Source organism: Pogona vitticeps, chromosome 4 (assembly GCF_051106095.1).
Source record: "Pogona vitticeps strain Pit_001003342236 chromosome 4, PviZW2.1, whole genome shotgun sequence".
Lineage (NCBI taxonomy): Eukaryota > Metazoa > Chordata > Lepidosauria > Squamata > Agamidae > Pogona > Pogona vitticeps.
This window is the reverse complement of record NC_135786.1, coordinates 192,176,805-192,191,331: the sequence shown is the minus strand read 5'-3', so window position 1 is coordinate 192,191,331 and position 14,527 is coordinate 192,176,805. Positions and strand designations below refer to the sequence as shown.

Genomic DNA, 14,527 nt, shown 5'->3' with positions numbered 1-14,527 from the left:
ATGTCTACAAAACATCTTATCAGTTACATATCATTCTTTCATTGTTCTTGGTGTTTTGTTTTTTGAAGGAGGTTCCACATAGCTGAGAACAGGTGTATCTAATTCAGCCAAAAGGCATCTGGCAAGGGAAATGATCAACATAAAACCAGTCACTCAAGCCGAAGAGAAGGAAGAGGAGTGTATACACAAGCTATACAAACTCATTTAAGTGCTACTTTAGGTCTAATCATAAAACTTTGCATCTGATAAATGTTTGCCTTTACGTAAGCAACACTTGGCTTTTTTCAAACAGGACAGGTATGTGTGTGTGGGGGGGGAAGGCAATGGGTATGTAATGCTTTTTGGAAATTTTGACACACAGAGACCTTTTAATGAAGACAGTATTACTTTATTCTCTTTGGTTTTCCTAAGAAATTAGACATCACTAAACAATTAGGTGTTTCCCAAAAATACTTAATTTTTCAAAAAACAAAACAAAACAAAACACACAACCCAGACAACTTTTCTCTTTGCAGTTTTTCACATTAACTTACAAGCCACAAAGTAGAGTGCTAGGTATATAAAGTTCAAATAATTAGGTTATATTTTCTAAAATGCCACAAAAGGTTCTGACTTCTGTCCTCTGAAAATGCCGGACATATAGACTGGCGAAATGTTAGGAAGAACAACCTTCAGAACACAGCCGAAGAGCCTGAAAAACCCACAACAACCACAAAAGATTGCTTGTGCTAAAAATATAAATAAAGGAGTGAATGAATACTGCATGGATGAATACTCGATCACTATGCAATGGATAAGCTTGCACCAGCAAGCTTTCCTGGAGAAGAATGGGCACAATCCAATCAATTCATCTGTTCACCTTTTTCTTATTTCTGTTTAACTAATAATATGAACACACAAGCTTCTGAGTAGATAAATACTGAATGGGGGAAGGAAACAAGAGGTTTTAATCTTTTGAAATGGGCTGTCTTCCAGTCACTTTTCCATTCACTTTGGAGGTACAGATTCACAATACAATTTTTAATAAAGATATGGCTGCAACACCCACAAGCATTTGAAAGGTAATTTTGCACAAGAAAGCAGCCAGCAAAGAACGGTTTGAGGGAAATTTTTCCTAAGGATGTTTTTAATTATTTAAAAAGCAGGGCTCAAGAGTTCACATTGGCATGTAAGATGTTTCTTATGCTTTGGCTATGCCAAACCTATGAATTAATGACTTCCAAAAAATCTCATCATTCACAGTCCTACACAGGTCTTTGTAAATTAAAAGGTAGAGCTTCCTAGATTGAGTCAATCTATTTTATGCAAAGTATTAATCTCTTCATATTGCCCTCATCTTGTCTTGCTTTGCCATGATACATCCAACGTACAAAAGCCTTCGCTGAATCATTTCAGATTCTAGTGAGAGCTTGCACTCATTTTGATCCTGAACCCATTCATTTGTCTTTCTAATCACCCATCATACCTGTAAGACTCTAGCAATTCTTTTCCTCACAGTTTTTTTCACTGTTCAGTTTTCACATTCACATGCAGCAATCAAGAATAGCACAGTACAAATGATCATGGCTTTGACCTCCTTACACTCCAAAATCTTTTTTAGGTTCTTCACAGCCACCCTTACAAGTCTGAGTCATATTCTGATTTTCTGGCTAGTCTCCACTTGGAATGATGATTGAACCAAAATATAGAAATTGCTTAACATAATCCACCTTTCTATACGATACATGCTGCAGATACATAACACATCTATTTCTAATGATAATAATAATACTGTACTCAGAATACAGCTTGTGAGACTACATATAACATATAGCAATAGATAAGAAACTGAAAAAGTCCAACTTGCCCTGCCATTAAAAGGTTGTCATCAGGATCCTGAAACCAATGCAATAATTTCTCTCCTACTTGTCTAAAACTAATACTAATAATATTGTAAAAGCAATTCTGGATCTCAAAGCTTAGGCTTGTTTCACACTAAAAAGTATCCTTCCAAAAACTTAACTGATAAAGTAAAACATATAATGAATCTTAATGTGTGCACATAATAAAGGAGCCCCATGTTTCAATAAATTTATCTCGCAATACCTATATTTTCATCACTTTCAGTTCATGTGCGTTCAAGGCTATGGACCATATACAGTTCATTCATTCCTTTATATTGGAACTCTCCAATGTTTTCTAGCCTTTTGTTATTTCCAAATGAGCCAACATTAACATTCTCTTTATAAAATCTCTCTGTAACAAAATCCCACTAACCCTTACATAAAATGACTATACAGTGATGCCTCGACTTACAACCATAATCCGTTCCAGAAGAGGGACGTAACTCAAAATGATCATAAGTTGAAGTACCATTTCCCATAGGGATGCATGGAAATGCAATTAATCCGTTCCTGCCAAAGAAAAAAATCACCCCCCAAAAATCACTGCAAGACTCATTGGAAATGCAATTAATCCCTTCCAGCCGTAGGAAGGGGGGAAGAAAAGCAATCAAGCGTGCAAGATCCATTGGAAATGCACAGAAAACAAACGGAGCAGATCGGAAATGCACAGAGAACAAAGGGGGCAGGTTGGAAATGCAAAGGAAACAAAGGAAAAAGCAAGGGAAGCAAACAGGACCCATCGGAAATGGGGGAAGCCAAAAAACAAACCCCCCAAGACCCATCAGGAATGGGGAAACAAAAAACAAACACCCAAAGACCCATCAGAAATGGGGAAAACACTCCAAAAAGCAACCAACCCCCGCAGGACCCATCAGAAATGGGGTGAAAAAACAAAAAACAAACAACCCCCCAAGACCCATCACAGGACAGAAACATAACCCCCCAGCTCAAAACCACGCTGCAAAAACACCCAGAACAGTTTTTAAAAAGCAGAAAACAGCACCTCACCCTACTAGGCAGCCCAAAGCCTCTCTGCAAACACACACACACACTCTCAGAAGCAGTAGGCAGTCCCAAGCCTCCTCCGAGGCACACTCTCTAACTGCTGGGGCAAAAGAGCTACAAAGAAGCAGCCTTGTCGCCACCTACAGTTAGAAATTTGAATTTCCCACCTTTTTTTCCCTGCCGTTTTCTGTTCATAAGTGGAAGCTCCAGTCACAAGCAGAAGCAAAATTTTGTGGCCAGAGCTGATGGTAACTCGGAATGGTCATAAGTAGGGACGTTCGTAAGTCAAGGCACTACTGTACTATGGTAGTTGCACACAGGAAATCTTTTAAATCTTTTACCCACTTTACAGTAGGGAGAACAAAGGGACAAAAAAGAAAGTGGTGAGGAAATCAGCAGAAAGGAGGAAATTGGCAACCAACTCTTATTTGGAGCTTCATCTTCTGAAAAACTTTGTCAGCTTCAGAAAAACTCCCTTAATAAGTTCAAATTGGCAATTTCCTCTGCTCTTTCTGCTGACTCCTGTGTGATCCACGAAAGTGAATTCAACCCAGGCAAACCTAACTTTTAATATCTTGGTTCAATCATCAATCCAAATGGATACTGCAGCCACGAAATCAGAAGACTGATTCAAAAGGGCAGCAATGAAGAAATTTAAAAACATAATCAAGTGTAAGGATGTGTCACTGAAGACAAAGACTAAAATCACCCATGCTATTGCATTTCCAATACAAACAACAGCGGAAGTACTAATGAGCAGCAAAGAGGGGAAAACAGCATTTTCCAGCAGTGGCAAATTGTGGTTAAAATACTAGGCAACTGCTTTACTTCTACAATTAATATGCTAGTTGTTGGTGACAGGGAGATGTTTGGATTCGTGCAAATAGAAATGTACAAATTGAAGGAATGAGACATGGACTTCCCACAAAAGCTGAGCATAGCTGAACAATATTTATTACATTCATCTGGACTTACAACTGACATACAAACATTAGGAGAAAAAAATACTAGAATGGATATGAAGCACTTATTTATACCATGAGAATTTTTTTCTGCTCAGAGTTACTAAAATCCTGATGTAAGTTTCCATCATACTCATATCCAGTCATCACTGTTGAGATATCCAATTTTGTATCGTTCATAACATGATTTTATCTTTACTCTGTAATTATTCCACACCTGTATGCTATTTGGCACTGCTCATTTATTTGTTTCCATCCTAAAGCCTGGGAATGGTGAACAGATTCAAAAACACTTTTTTTCAGAAAGATATATTAAAGGTATACAAAATTGAAAGAACATTCCACTGATAACAATCAGTCACTGATTTTCCAAATGCATTCTTTGCATTGCTCCTACTATATACAAGGTGAAGCTATATGTATGCATGTTCAAGGCAAGCCCCAGACAGTGCATGAAGAAGACAGAGTTTTAAAATATAAAGCCATGAGTGATAACTGTTATATCAAAATGAAAATGATGCCATTTCCTTAGGTGGAGCCATTTTCACCACCTAAAGGTCTTGATACAGGTAACAAGAAATGGAAGAAAACAAAGTAGTGAACCTAAGTAAGTCTGAACGCAGTCCATAGACATTAGTTATTCAAATATGCAAGTAGGTATTGCATCCAGCTTTTCTGTAACTGAGGTACCTACAATTTTTCTAATACAACTGCAAAAGTACTCTAATATGGATAATAGCCCCTTTTCCTATGCTAGGAGTCCTCAAAACTATGGCCCGTGGGCCACATCCAGCCCACCTTGCCTTTCTATCTGGCCCGGTGGGCAGGTGGGCGGGCAGGTGGGGGTGCAGGAGTGTGGGCATAGAAGGTAAACAAGCTGGAGACTCACTCGGGATGGTCGCCGTGAGCCTTGAGATGGCGACTCTTTCCATCAGGAGAGGGGGGCGGTTGCTTGGTGGGTTTTGGGCAGTTTTGGGGGGGGGAGTGCAAAGAGAGGCAGGCTGCACTATTCTGTGCACATAAACACACTTTTCGTTTGTAGAGAGAATTTGGGGGGAGGACGCAAAGGTAGCCCTGGGCAGTACACGGGATGTGTGTGTGTGTGTGTGTGTGTGTGTGTGTGTGTGTGTGTGTGTGTGTGTGTGTGTGTGTGCGTGTGCGTGTGTGTCCCCTATCCCCATCTGCTCTTGGTGTGGGGACAGTGAGGAGAGTATGCCGAGCCGAGCCAGTCAGTGCAAGGAGGCAGGAGATGCGTCACCAAGGTGGGCTCAGCTGTGGCGACGGACAGCTGCTGCCTTGCTGTTGACAATGGGCAACATGCTTGTGGGGGCGGCAAGCAGTGTGTGTGTGTTGCATGGTATGTGGAGGGAATAGCCTATGCGTGCTAGGCCATCCATTGTGGCCTCTCCCTGCCTTCTATGGGAAGGCTGTCGAAGAGAGGCCCCCCCACCTCCCGGCTCATCCTCTCCTGGGATGATTGCAAACAGGTGTATGCCGGAGAGGCTGGGGCAGAGAAGATGTGCTGGCGGGCAGAAGGCTAGCTTTGGCCGAGTACTGGCTGAGTTGCTTTGCCTGGCCGCCGGCGGCGGGCGTGTGGCAGGAGGGCCCACGTGGGGCTCCCGGGCTGACATTCTACTCCTGCATCACGCGGAGTTGTGCTGAGGCATTGAGGAAGCTGCAGCCTGACCGGAGCTGGGAATTGGGCGTTGTTTCCTTTTCCCTTTGAAACCCAGCCATCTCTCCTCCTGGGAGACAGAAAGCCCCGGAAGGGCAGAGCAGTGGGGGAACAAGAGAGAGAGGGGGGGGGGAGGGAATGGGCTGTGTGCATGCTCCCCTTCTCCTTTTGTTGTGGGAAGGAGGCTGTGGCATTTCAGTTGGTCCTGGCCAACTGGGTGAGTTAATGAGGGCATCAAACCACACCGCACTGGGATTCTTTGGGAGTTGCTTTTCAGACAGGCAGCTGTTTTAGTCCTTTTCCAAAGAGAAAAGTAAAAAAGTACACCCAAGTGCTGTGGTACAGTGTCGGTCTCTACTTAAGAACTTAATCCGTATTGGAAGGTGGTTCTCAAGTTGAAAAGTTCTTATGTTGAATCTGCATTTCCCATAGGAATGCTTTGAAAACCATTTAATCCGTATCTGCTCTTTTCCATCCATAGAAACTACAGTGGAACCTCTGCTTAAGAACTTAATCCGTTTTGGAATGGTGTTCTTAAGTTGAAGCAAAATTTCCCATAGGAATGGACTGAAAACCAATTAATCCGTTCTGGCTGTTTTTTTGTTATGTAGAGGTGTGTTCGTACATTGAAGCATTAGTTCCCATAGGAACTAATGCAAAGCTGGTTAATACGTACTCTACCACTAGGGGGAGAACTTTTTTTTAACCTAAGATGACCTAAGGTTAAAAAAAGAGCAGGAAAGTTTTTTTTTCCTGTTCTTATCTTGGATTTCTGTTCTCAAGTAGAAGCAAAATTTAGCAAATGGAGCTGTTCTTAAGTTGGATTGTTCTTAAGTAGAGAGGTTCTTAAGTAGAGACCCCACTGTACCTATCTTTGTCTTAAGGGGACTGGAATACTTTGGTTTTGCTGTATGTTTGCTTGGTTTCTCCCGCACTTTCTAGCAGTTGGCAGATAAGTTCAACCGTGATGGGCTTAACAGATATGACTGGAGTAAAGCTCCCATCCATCTGTGCTGTGTTGGCTGGTGAGGGCAAACTAATGTCTGCCCCCCCCCCAACAGTCTGAGGGACAATGAAAAAATGGCATAGGACCCCTGTCCTATGGCATTTTTCCAATGAAAATTCTTGAAGTTGCTTTTTGCTCTATAGGAAAAAAAATTATAGATCTTATGTCTGGTGAAAAACATCCTGGAAATGTTTCCCTAAAACCCCAAATAAAGCCAGAACCTAGGATTTACTGTCATCAGGAAATTCATCTCTTCTCTTTTATCAGTGACATATCGTCTATGTGTTTGTACACTGGAATTTCTAGAGATTTAACAAGACTCCAAAAGTTAAGATGGTCCAATCCCATCTCATTGATCTCTGAGCTCATCTATCTCATTGTATGTTTGTTTTAAGCAACAACAGAGAAGAAATGCACAGATAGTAAAAACTATCCTGCAAGTCATCACAGTTTTATAAATACTATCAGAAAAAACAAAGCAAATAGAATGCAATTAATATAAACTTATCAAAAATGTGCTTTAAGGTATTTCAGCAGTGGTACTTTTTTTTTACATTACACTGATCCACCACTGTAGCTACAAATAAGAGTATGATGATAGCAAAGGTATGTAGTATAGACAAGCACAACAAGGAGTCTCACCATACCTTAAAGACTAATAAGCTTTTGTGGTCTTTTCAAATACATGTTGATGCCAAATCATCTTTTGACAATATCTAGTTACTTTTTTCTGAAATAGAATAATGGCTGGAATTGTACTGGTGTTTCGTAAGGTTTGCCATGACTAACTGCAAATACGCAGTGAGGTGTTGGGCTACATCCTAGTTGCACAACTGGATGCATGGCCAGGCACATGAACAAGAAACACTTCAGCATCTCATTGATTAGCCATAATTAGCAACAGCAAATTACACAAACTTTATCATTACCTACAGCAGGGTTCCCCAACCCGTAGTGCACGGTCATGGCAGGACCGGGCTGCGGAGACAGATCTCCTGCTCCCCGCATGCACCTCACCCCACCCCCGCATGCACAGCCCGCCACCTGCACGCATGGGTGCCCCGCCCACCCACAAATACCCCCTGCCCCTCCACCCACACGAGTGCACCCCAGCCCCCCCCAAGCACAGGGCAATTCCCCACCCCCCGCAAACAGACCCCACCTCCCGAACTGGTCCGCGACTCAGAAAAGGTTGGGGACCACTGACTTACAGGATTCTGGCTAATATGCTGGAGCTACTAACAAAGAAAATTATATGCATGCACAAGCTTTCAGAAGATATCTAGACCAAATTTATTGCAAACAAAATGAAGAACTCCACTAATGTGCTGGTGCTGATTGTTGCACAATGGAAAACTCTTCCTCCATAACATGAATTCTGGGAATTAATTTGGACCACCACAGGCTGGAGATACCATGGCTAAAGACTCAAGTCAATGTGCAGGTTGTTTTTTTAACAATTTGATTTTTCAACTGATGAACTTCCATAGCACATTATATGAAAAATACACATCCTTACGTTTTCTCAGGTGTTTTCTCTTTGGTCTTATAAGTATTTCGCTGCAGTTTAATAATTCTGAACCTTATTAGGGACGGCAAAGAATAATGCTGTTTCCCCACCAGTGTTCAGTCACATGATCTGTTCACAGTTATACAATGAGATGCAGTTCACCTTGCACGCTGGTACTGTATCTATTCCACTTCCTCGTATTTAGCATACCACCAATATCTAAGATTTAGAAATATCTGCAAACCACTAAAACCTGCCATTACTTAGCCATAGTCCTCTATCTTGTTATATATTATTCCTAAAACTCCAACATACATAATTGGTTATTTATCTAAAGACAAGCCAGAATTCTGCAGAATGCAAGCAAGAACCGCCAAACAAGTTTGACTTGAGTCCTGTTTGTATTAAATTTAAAACTGCTGACCTGACACTTTGAAAGCATAGTTCTGTAGAAACCTTTGGTTTGGGGGAAAAGTTCTGAAAATATCCATGGTTTCCACAATGTGATTGCAATCACTACAGTCTGCAAGAGTTATATTTGTATTAATGTATCTATCTTGAAGAACTTGAATAATAACCAAGACATACAGGTACATAGGCCATAACAGTGGTTCTCAAATTGGGGTCCCTAGATGTCCTTGGACTGCAATTCCCAGAAGCCTTCACCACTTGCTATGCTGGCCACGATTTCTGGGAGTTGCAGTCCAAGAACATCTGGGGACCCAAATTTGAGAACCACTGGGCTATAAGACTTCTGCAAAGTATAAAAACGCAGCCATGTATTTTTAGCAGCAGAACATTTAAAGAATTATACCAGATTATACAGCAACATATACTTAATACAGTGGTGCCTCGCATAGCGAGGTTAATCCGTTCCGGATTAACCTTCGCTATGCTGAAGCATCGTTGAACGGATCAAAAAAACCCATTGGGACGCATTAAACATTGTTTAATGCGTTCCAAATGGGCCAAATACTCACTGTTCAGCGAAGCTTCGTAATGGCCGGCAGCCATTTTTGCACCCTCGCCTTGCTTAACGAGGGCGCGAAAACGCTGCGCGCGGCCATTTTGGGCCATTTCCGGTCTTCCGGCGGCCATTTTGGCCACCGAACAGCTGATGGTCGGGCTTCGTTTTGCGAAGATCGGTAAGCGAAACGCTTACCGGTCTTCGCAAAGCGAATTTAGCCCTATTTTAAAAACGTTAAGCGATCGCATTAGCGATCCGAAAAAACGGATCGCTATGTGATTTCATCGTTATGCGGTGCGCTCGTTAAGTGAGGCACCACTGTATAAGCAATATTCATTTAAGATAGTCATTCCCAACTGGGAGTACATGTATAAACCAGGACATTTAGGGGTATGTTTAAAAAAGTGAAATCAGAAAAAAGGCACATCTGTCGACAGTATAAGTTACTTATTTACAGTATATCCTCAGCAATGAGAAACCCCTTGGTTTCTTTCTTCTCTCCTCACCCACTGCATGAGAGCCCAGGCTTTCGTTCTAGGGCAAAATCTGTTCTTGTTCTGCCACCAACCTGGGGGATTGTGCTGCCTGCTCCTTTCCTATCAAGGACAGTCTGATGGGACCAAACTCCTAACGGATTTTAATCCCTTTGCTGGCACACTCATGCATACTATTAGAGGCAATGAGGAAGTGGCTTGAAGATGCGAGGGCGGAGAGTACTCCTAGGCCCAATATGAAACTTACAATTTATGGAAATGGACTGCCAAGGGGTACACGAGTGAAAAAATGGTTTGGAACAACTGGTTTAAAATAACAGAACTGTAAGAGTGTAGTAATATACTTTGTCCTTAATAGTTTTCAAAGTGATTAAATAACCTTGTTTCCATTATGAGTAAAGCTTGCCACTAGATGGGTGGGGTATACATCTAATTAATTAATAAAATTAATATGATTCTTACCTGAAGGCGTTTGATCACCAGAAACACACTGATGCCTCCAAAAGCTAATGGCAGCCCTCTCTCGGTTCTGCAGTCTATTCAATCTCTCTGCTAGCCCTCCCCTACAAAAGAAACAAATGACTATTATAGTTAGTCGTGTTTGTTTGCTAAACTATTACCGTATAATACATACTTGCTGAACTCCTTTGAGCTGGAAGGACATCATAATTAACAGTTGTATAGATTTATTCAGAATGTAAAAATTTTATTATATATGTTAAAATAAACAGTTTTATGGTTGCTCAGAAAAAAGCAAAGTATTTTGCAAAGGGGGCCAAGAGGACTCCTTTGGTCAGAGCAACATTTCAGCTGAAGAGTGTAATTTCAGCCACAACTTTCAGTTCAGTGTACTCTGACCACTGGCCTGCAGCATATTACTGGAAGATGTGTGACCACTGGCAAGGATTGCATCCCAAAATACTTCTTATACATACTTGACCTCATGATTCATTTCATAAGTTGAGTCAAGTATGCACTTTCAGTAGTCTTAAAACTGCCATGGCTGAAACAGTTCAGTATTTGCAAAAGGAATAAAATGCAAAATAAATATTCTTAAGGTAACATTAGAACAACTTGTCTATAATTCAGATCACAAACTGCCCATGTGATAAAACAAAAAGTTTGTTTGGCTTGAACTTTCCTTTATCTTAATGACACTCCTGAAAAAACTGTTGAACATACTGTATGAACCTTCTTGTCCTTAACAAGTCTAACTTTAAAACACCTCTGTGAGGGTGTGGTGGGAGGCTAGCAGTGCCTTCTCTCTTAAAGCCCAGTATTGTGGACTTCTTTACTATTAAGTCTTCCCAAAGGAAAAAAGGCTTCATGAAGACACAGGTCTTCAAAATGTATAGGTACCCCTTGTTGGATTTTATCTCCCACAAACTGAGCATATGGTATTTTGGCGGAGAGAAAGAGAAAGAGGTGTGTGTGTGTGTGTGTGTGTGTCTGTGTGTGTGTGTGTGTGTGTGTGTGTGTGTGTGTGTGTGTGTGTCTGTCTGTCTGTCTGTCTGTCTGTCTGTCTGTCTGTCTGTCTGTCTGTGTCTGTGTCTGTGTCTGTGTCTGTGTCTGTGTGTGTGTCTCTGTGTGTGTGTGCCTGTGTCTTCATGATTGTATATATACAATTTTTTTAAACTTCAATTATTCCATAATAGGGTTCTATAATTTCATCTTGATAACAACTTTACTAATCATTCAACCATTAATTTGCAGAATGATGTATGCATGTTTGATTAATCAAAGTTGATCCACATACCATAAACTTTCAGAAATCAAAGTATTTTTCTCATCTGTACAGGCCAAAATGGCTTGAGACTTTAGCTTTGTTTCAGATATGAACTTTTTTAAACCCTTAATTTCTGAGTTATCTGAACTTCAACAATACACATCTGCAACATAAATGTTGTGACTTTTAAAAGCTGATAATTTCAGCCATTCTACTTTGAAGAAATCAGCTAAGGTCAAACGAACTTAGCAGCTAATAAAAGTAAATGAGTTATTTGTCCCTTGGTAGTAACAAAAAGCCAAGGAGTCCAGAGTATTTTATAATCAACCTCTTAACCAATTTCTGGCCAGCCAAAAGGATTTTGACACTGATGGAAGGAAAGAAACATGCAAACACTACATTAATGCTTCAACGTTCCTGCAGTTTATATCCCATTTTTTCTTCTTTACATTAGTACAAGGTACATTTAAACCAATATCTTGAAATTAATTTCAGTAAAGCAGCTCACTGTATAGGATGCTAAGAGAGCACTGATTTAAGTGCATAGTTTAGTGCAACTCCATTTTGCGTGTTGTACCCAACCCTTTCAAATTTCAGTTGACAAAACAATGCATGTCTGCATCCAAAAATCCAAACCATGACACCCCACACAGTATGTTGCAAGCAAGAAACTTTAAATAGGCATATTTACCTATTAGAAAAATTTTATTTATTTATTTATTTATTTATTTGATTTTTACCCCGCCCCTCTAGACCATGTCTACTCGGAGCGGCTAAAAATACACTGACAGGACAAAAAGAAGGGGCATTATAAATTTCATCTACATGCTACATTCCTAATATGTCTGCTTTGGTGAACAAGTTGATCTCTGGTACAAAATTATCAACATGGATCACAGGCAGCCACAACAGCAATGGCAATAAAACATGAGTGCAGATTGCTGACTATTTTTCACAGATCTTTCAGTACATGCCCTTTGCTTTATGAATCAGTCTAGACTTTACTCCATCAGGTTCAAATGTGAAACTCGGAACCAAGACAGACAGAATTAAAAACAGATAGAGATAGGACAGAGTAACCTGAGACAAGGATGAAGACAGAAAATAAAATCAAAAAGAGACAAAAGGTATGGCAAGCAGCTAAAGTGCTACAGTACAGTACAGTGGTGCCTCGCACAACGATTGCTTCATACAACAATGAATTCACACAGCGATGGGGTTTTTTGAGGAATTTCCCCCATCGTTTAACGATGTTCTCTATGGGGGAATTTCACTTAACGATGTCCCTTTTCGCTCATTTAAAAGTGTCTTAAAATGTTTGAAACCTGTTTTAAATGCTTGGATTCCATAGTGCACCTTGTGAAATATGTGCAAACTTAATTTGGTTTTGTTCTGAGTCTTCATTAATTTTTGGTGATTTTTTTATTTTCCCCATTTAAATCAATTGAATGGACAGTTCAATGCATTTAAATAGGGAAAACAAAAAATCACCAAAAATTAAGGACGACTCAGAACAACACCAAATTAAGTTTGCATAGGGTTCAGGAGGTGGGCTAATGATTGCAAGCATTTAAAACCTGTTCCAAACATTGTAAGACACTTAAAAATGAGCGAAAAGGGACATCGGAAAAGACTTCAAAAGCACTGAAGCCAGCTTCAGTGCTTTTGAAGCTCTTCCGTTTTCGCTCATTTTTAAGGGTCTTACAATGTTTGGAACAGGTTTTAAATGCTTGCAATCGTTAGCCCACCTCCTGAACCCTATGCAAACTTAATTTGGTGTTGTTCTGAGTCATCCTTAATTTTTAGTGATTTTTTGAATTTTCTCTCATTGGAATGTATTGAACTTTCCGTCCAATGCATTCCAATGAGAGAAAATTCAAAAAATCACCAAAAATTAAAGACGACTCAGAACAACACCAAATTAAGTTTGCATAGGGTTCAGGAGGTGGGCTAACGATTGCAAGCATTTAAAACCTGTTCTAAACATTGTAAGGCACTTTTAAATTAGAGGAAACGGACATCAGAAAGAGCTTCAAAAGCAGGAAAACGGAGATCAAAGAGCCCTTTCCAATGTCCGTTTTCGCTCCTGTAAAAGTGCCTTACAGTGTTTGGAACAGGTTTTAAATGCTTGCAATCGTTAGCCCACCTCCTGAACCCTATGCAAACTTAATTTGGTGTTGTTCTGAGTCGTCCTTAATTTTTAGTGATTTTTTGAATTTTCTCTCATTGGAATGTATTGAACTTTCCGTCCAATGCATTCCAATGAGAGAAAATTCAAAAAATCACCAAAAATTAAAGACGACTCCGAACAACACCAAATTAAGTTTGCATAGGGTTCAGGAGGTGGGCTAACGATTGCAAGCATTTAAAACCTGTTCTAAACATTGTAAGGCACTTTTAAATTAGAGGAAACGGACATCAGAAAGAGCTTCAAAAGCAGGAAAACGGAGATCAAAGAGCCCTTTCCAATGTCCGTTTTCGCTCCTGTAAAAGTGCCTTACAGTGTTTGGAACAGGTTTTAAATGCTTGCAATCGTTAGCCCACCTCCTGAACCCTATGCAAACTTAATTTGGTGTTGTTCTGAGTCGTCTTTAATTTTTGGTGATTTTTTGAATTTTCTCTCATTGGAATGCATTGGACGGAAAGTTCAATACATTCCAATGAGAGAAAATTCAAAAAAATCACTAAAAATTAAGGACGACTCAGAACAACATCAAATTAAGTTTGCATAGGGTTCAGGAGGTGGGCTAACGATTGCAAGCATTTAAAACCTGTTCCAAATACTGTAAGGCACTTTTACAGGAGCGAAAAAGGACTTCGCAAAGCCATTGAAATGCATTGAGTCGGCTTCAATACATTCCAATGGAGGAAACATTGTTTCACTCAACGATGTTTCCTATGGGTTTTTTCACTTAAAGACGGCAATCTGTTCCAATTGGAAAGGATTAACCGGTTTTCAATTCATTCCTATGGGAAATGGTGTTTCACAGAATGATGTTTCACACAACGTTGATTTTTTTGGAACCAATTAACATTGTTGTGTGAGGCACCACTGTACTTGCTTATATATACGCAAAGATTATCCACCTCGGGGCATCTTCAGTAACAAATTGATACAAAAATACAGTGAGGCTCACAGGGAAGATGAGTACATATTTCCCTTTATTCTACACTATGTTTTTGAATAATCTATAGAGTGGTTAGTTTGGATGTAACCCATAGCTAGTATTCTAGCTTCATTAGACAAACAGCTAAGTTGTACATTTGATAACATAGATTTACTGTTGAGTAAAGTTAGA

General features: G+C 40.1%; 1 protein-coding gene across 2 annotated transcripts in view; it reads right to left on the bottom strand.

Annotated features, from left to right (window-relative positions):
- Positions 1–14,527, bottom strand: part of SPIDR (scaffold protein involved in DNA repair) — a 260,008-nt gene that overhangs the window by 160,530 nt on the left and 84,951 nt on the right. For both annotated transcript variants that reach the window (XM_020790935.3, XM_078393733.1), the window contains exon 7: positions 9,965–10,065. In XM_020790935.3, coding sequence (XP_020646594.3) covers positions 9,965–10,065 — 101 coding nt within the window. The remainder of the gene's footprint in view (positions 1–9,964; positions 10,066–14,527) is intronic.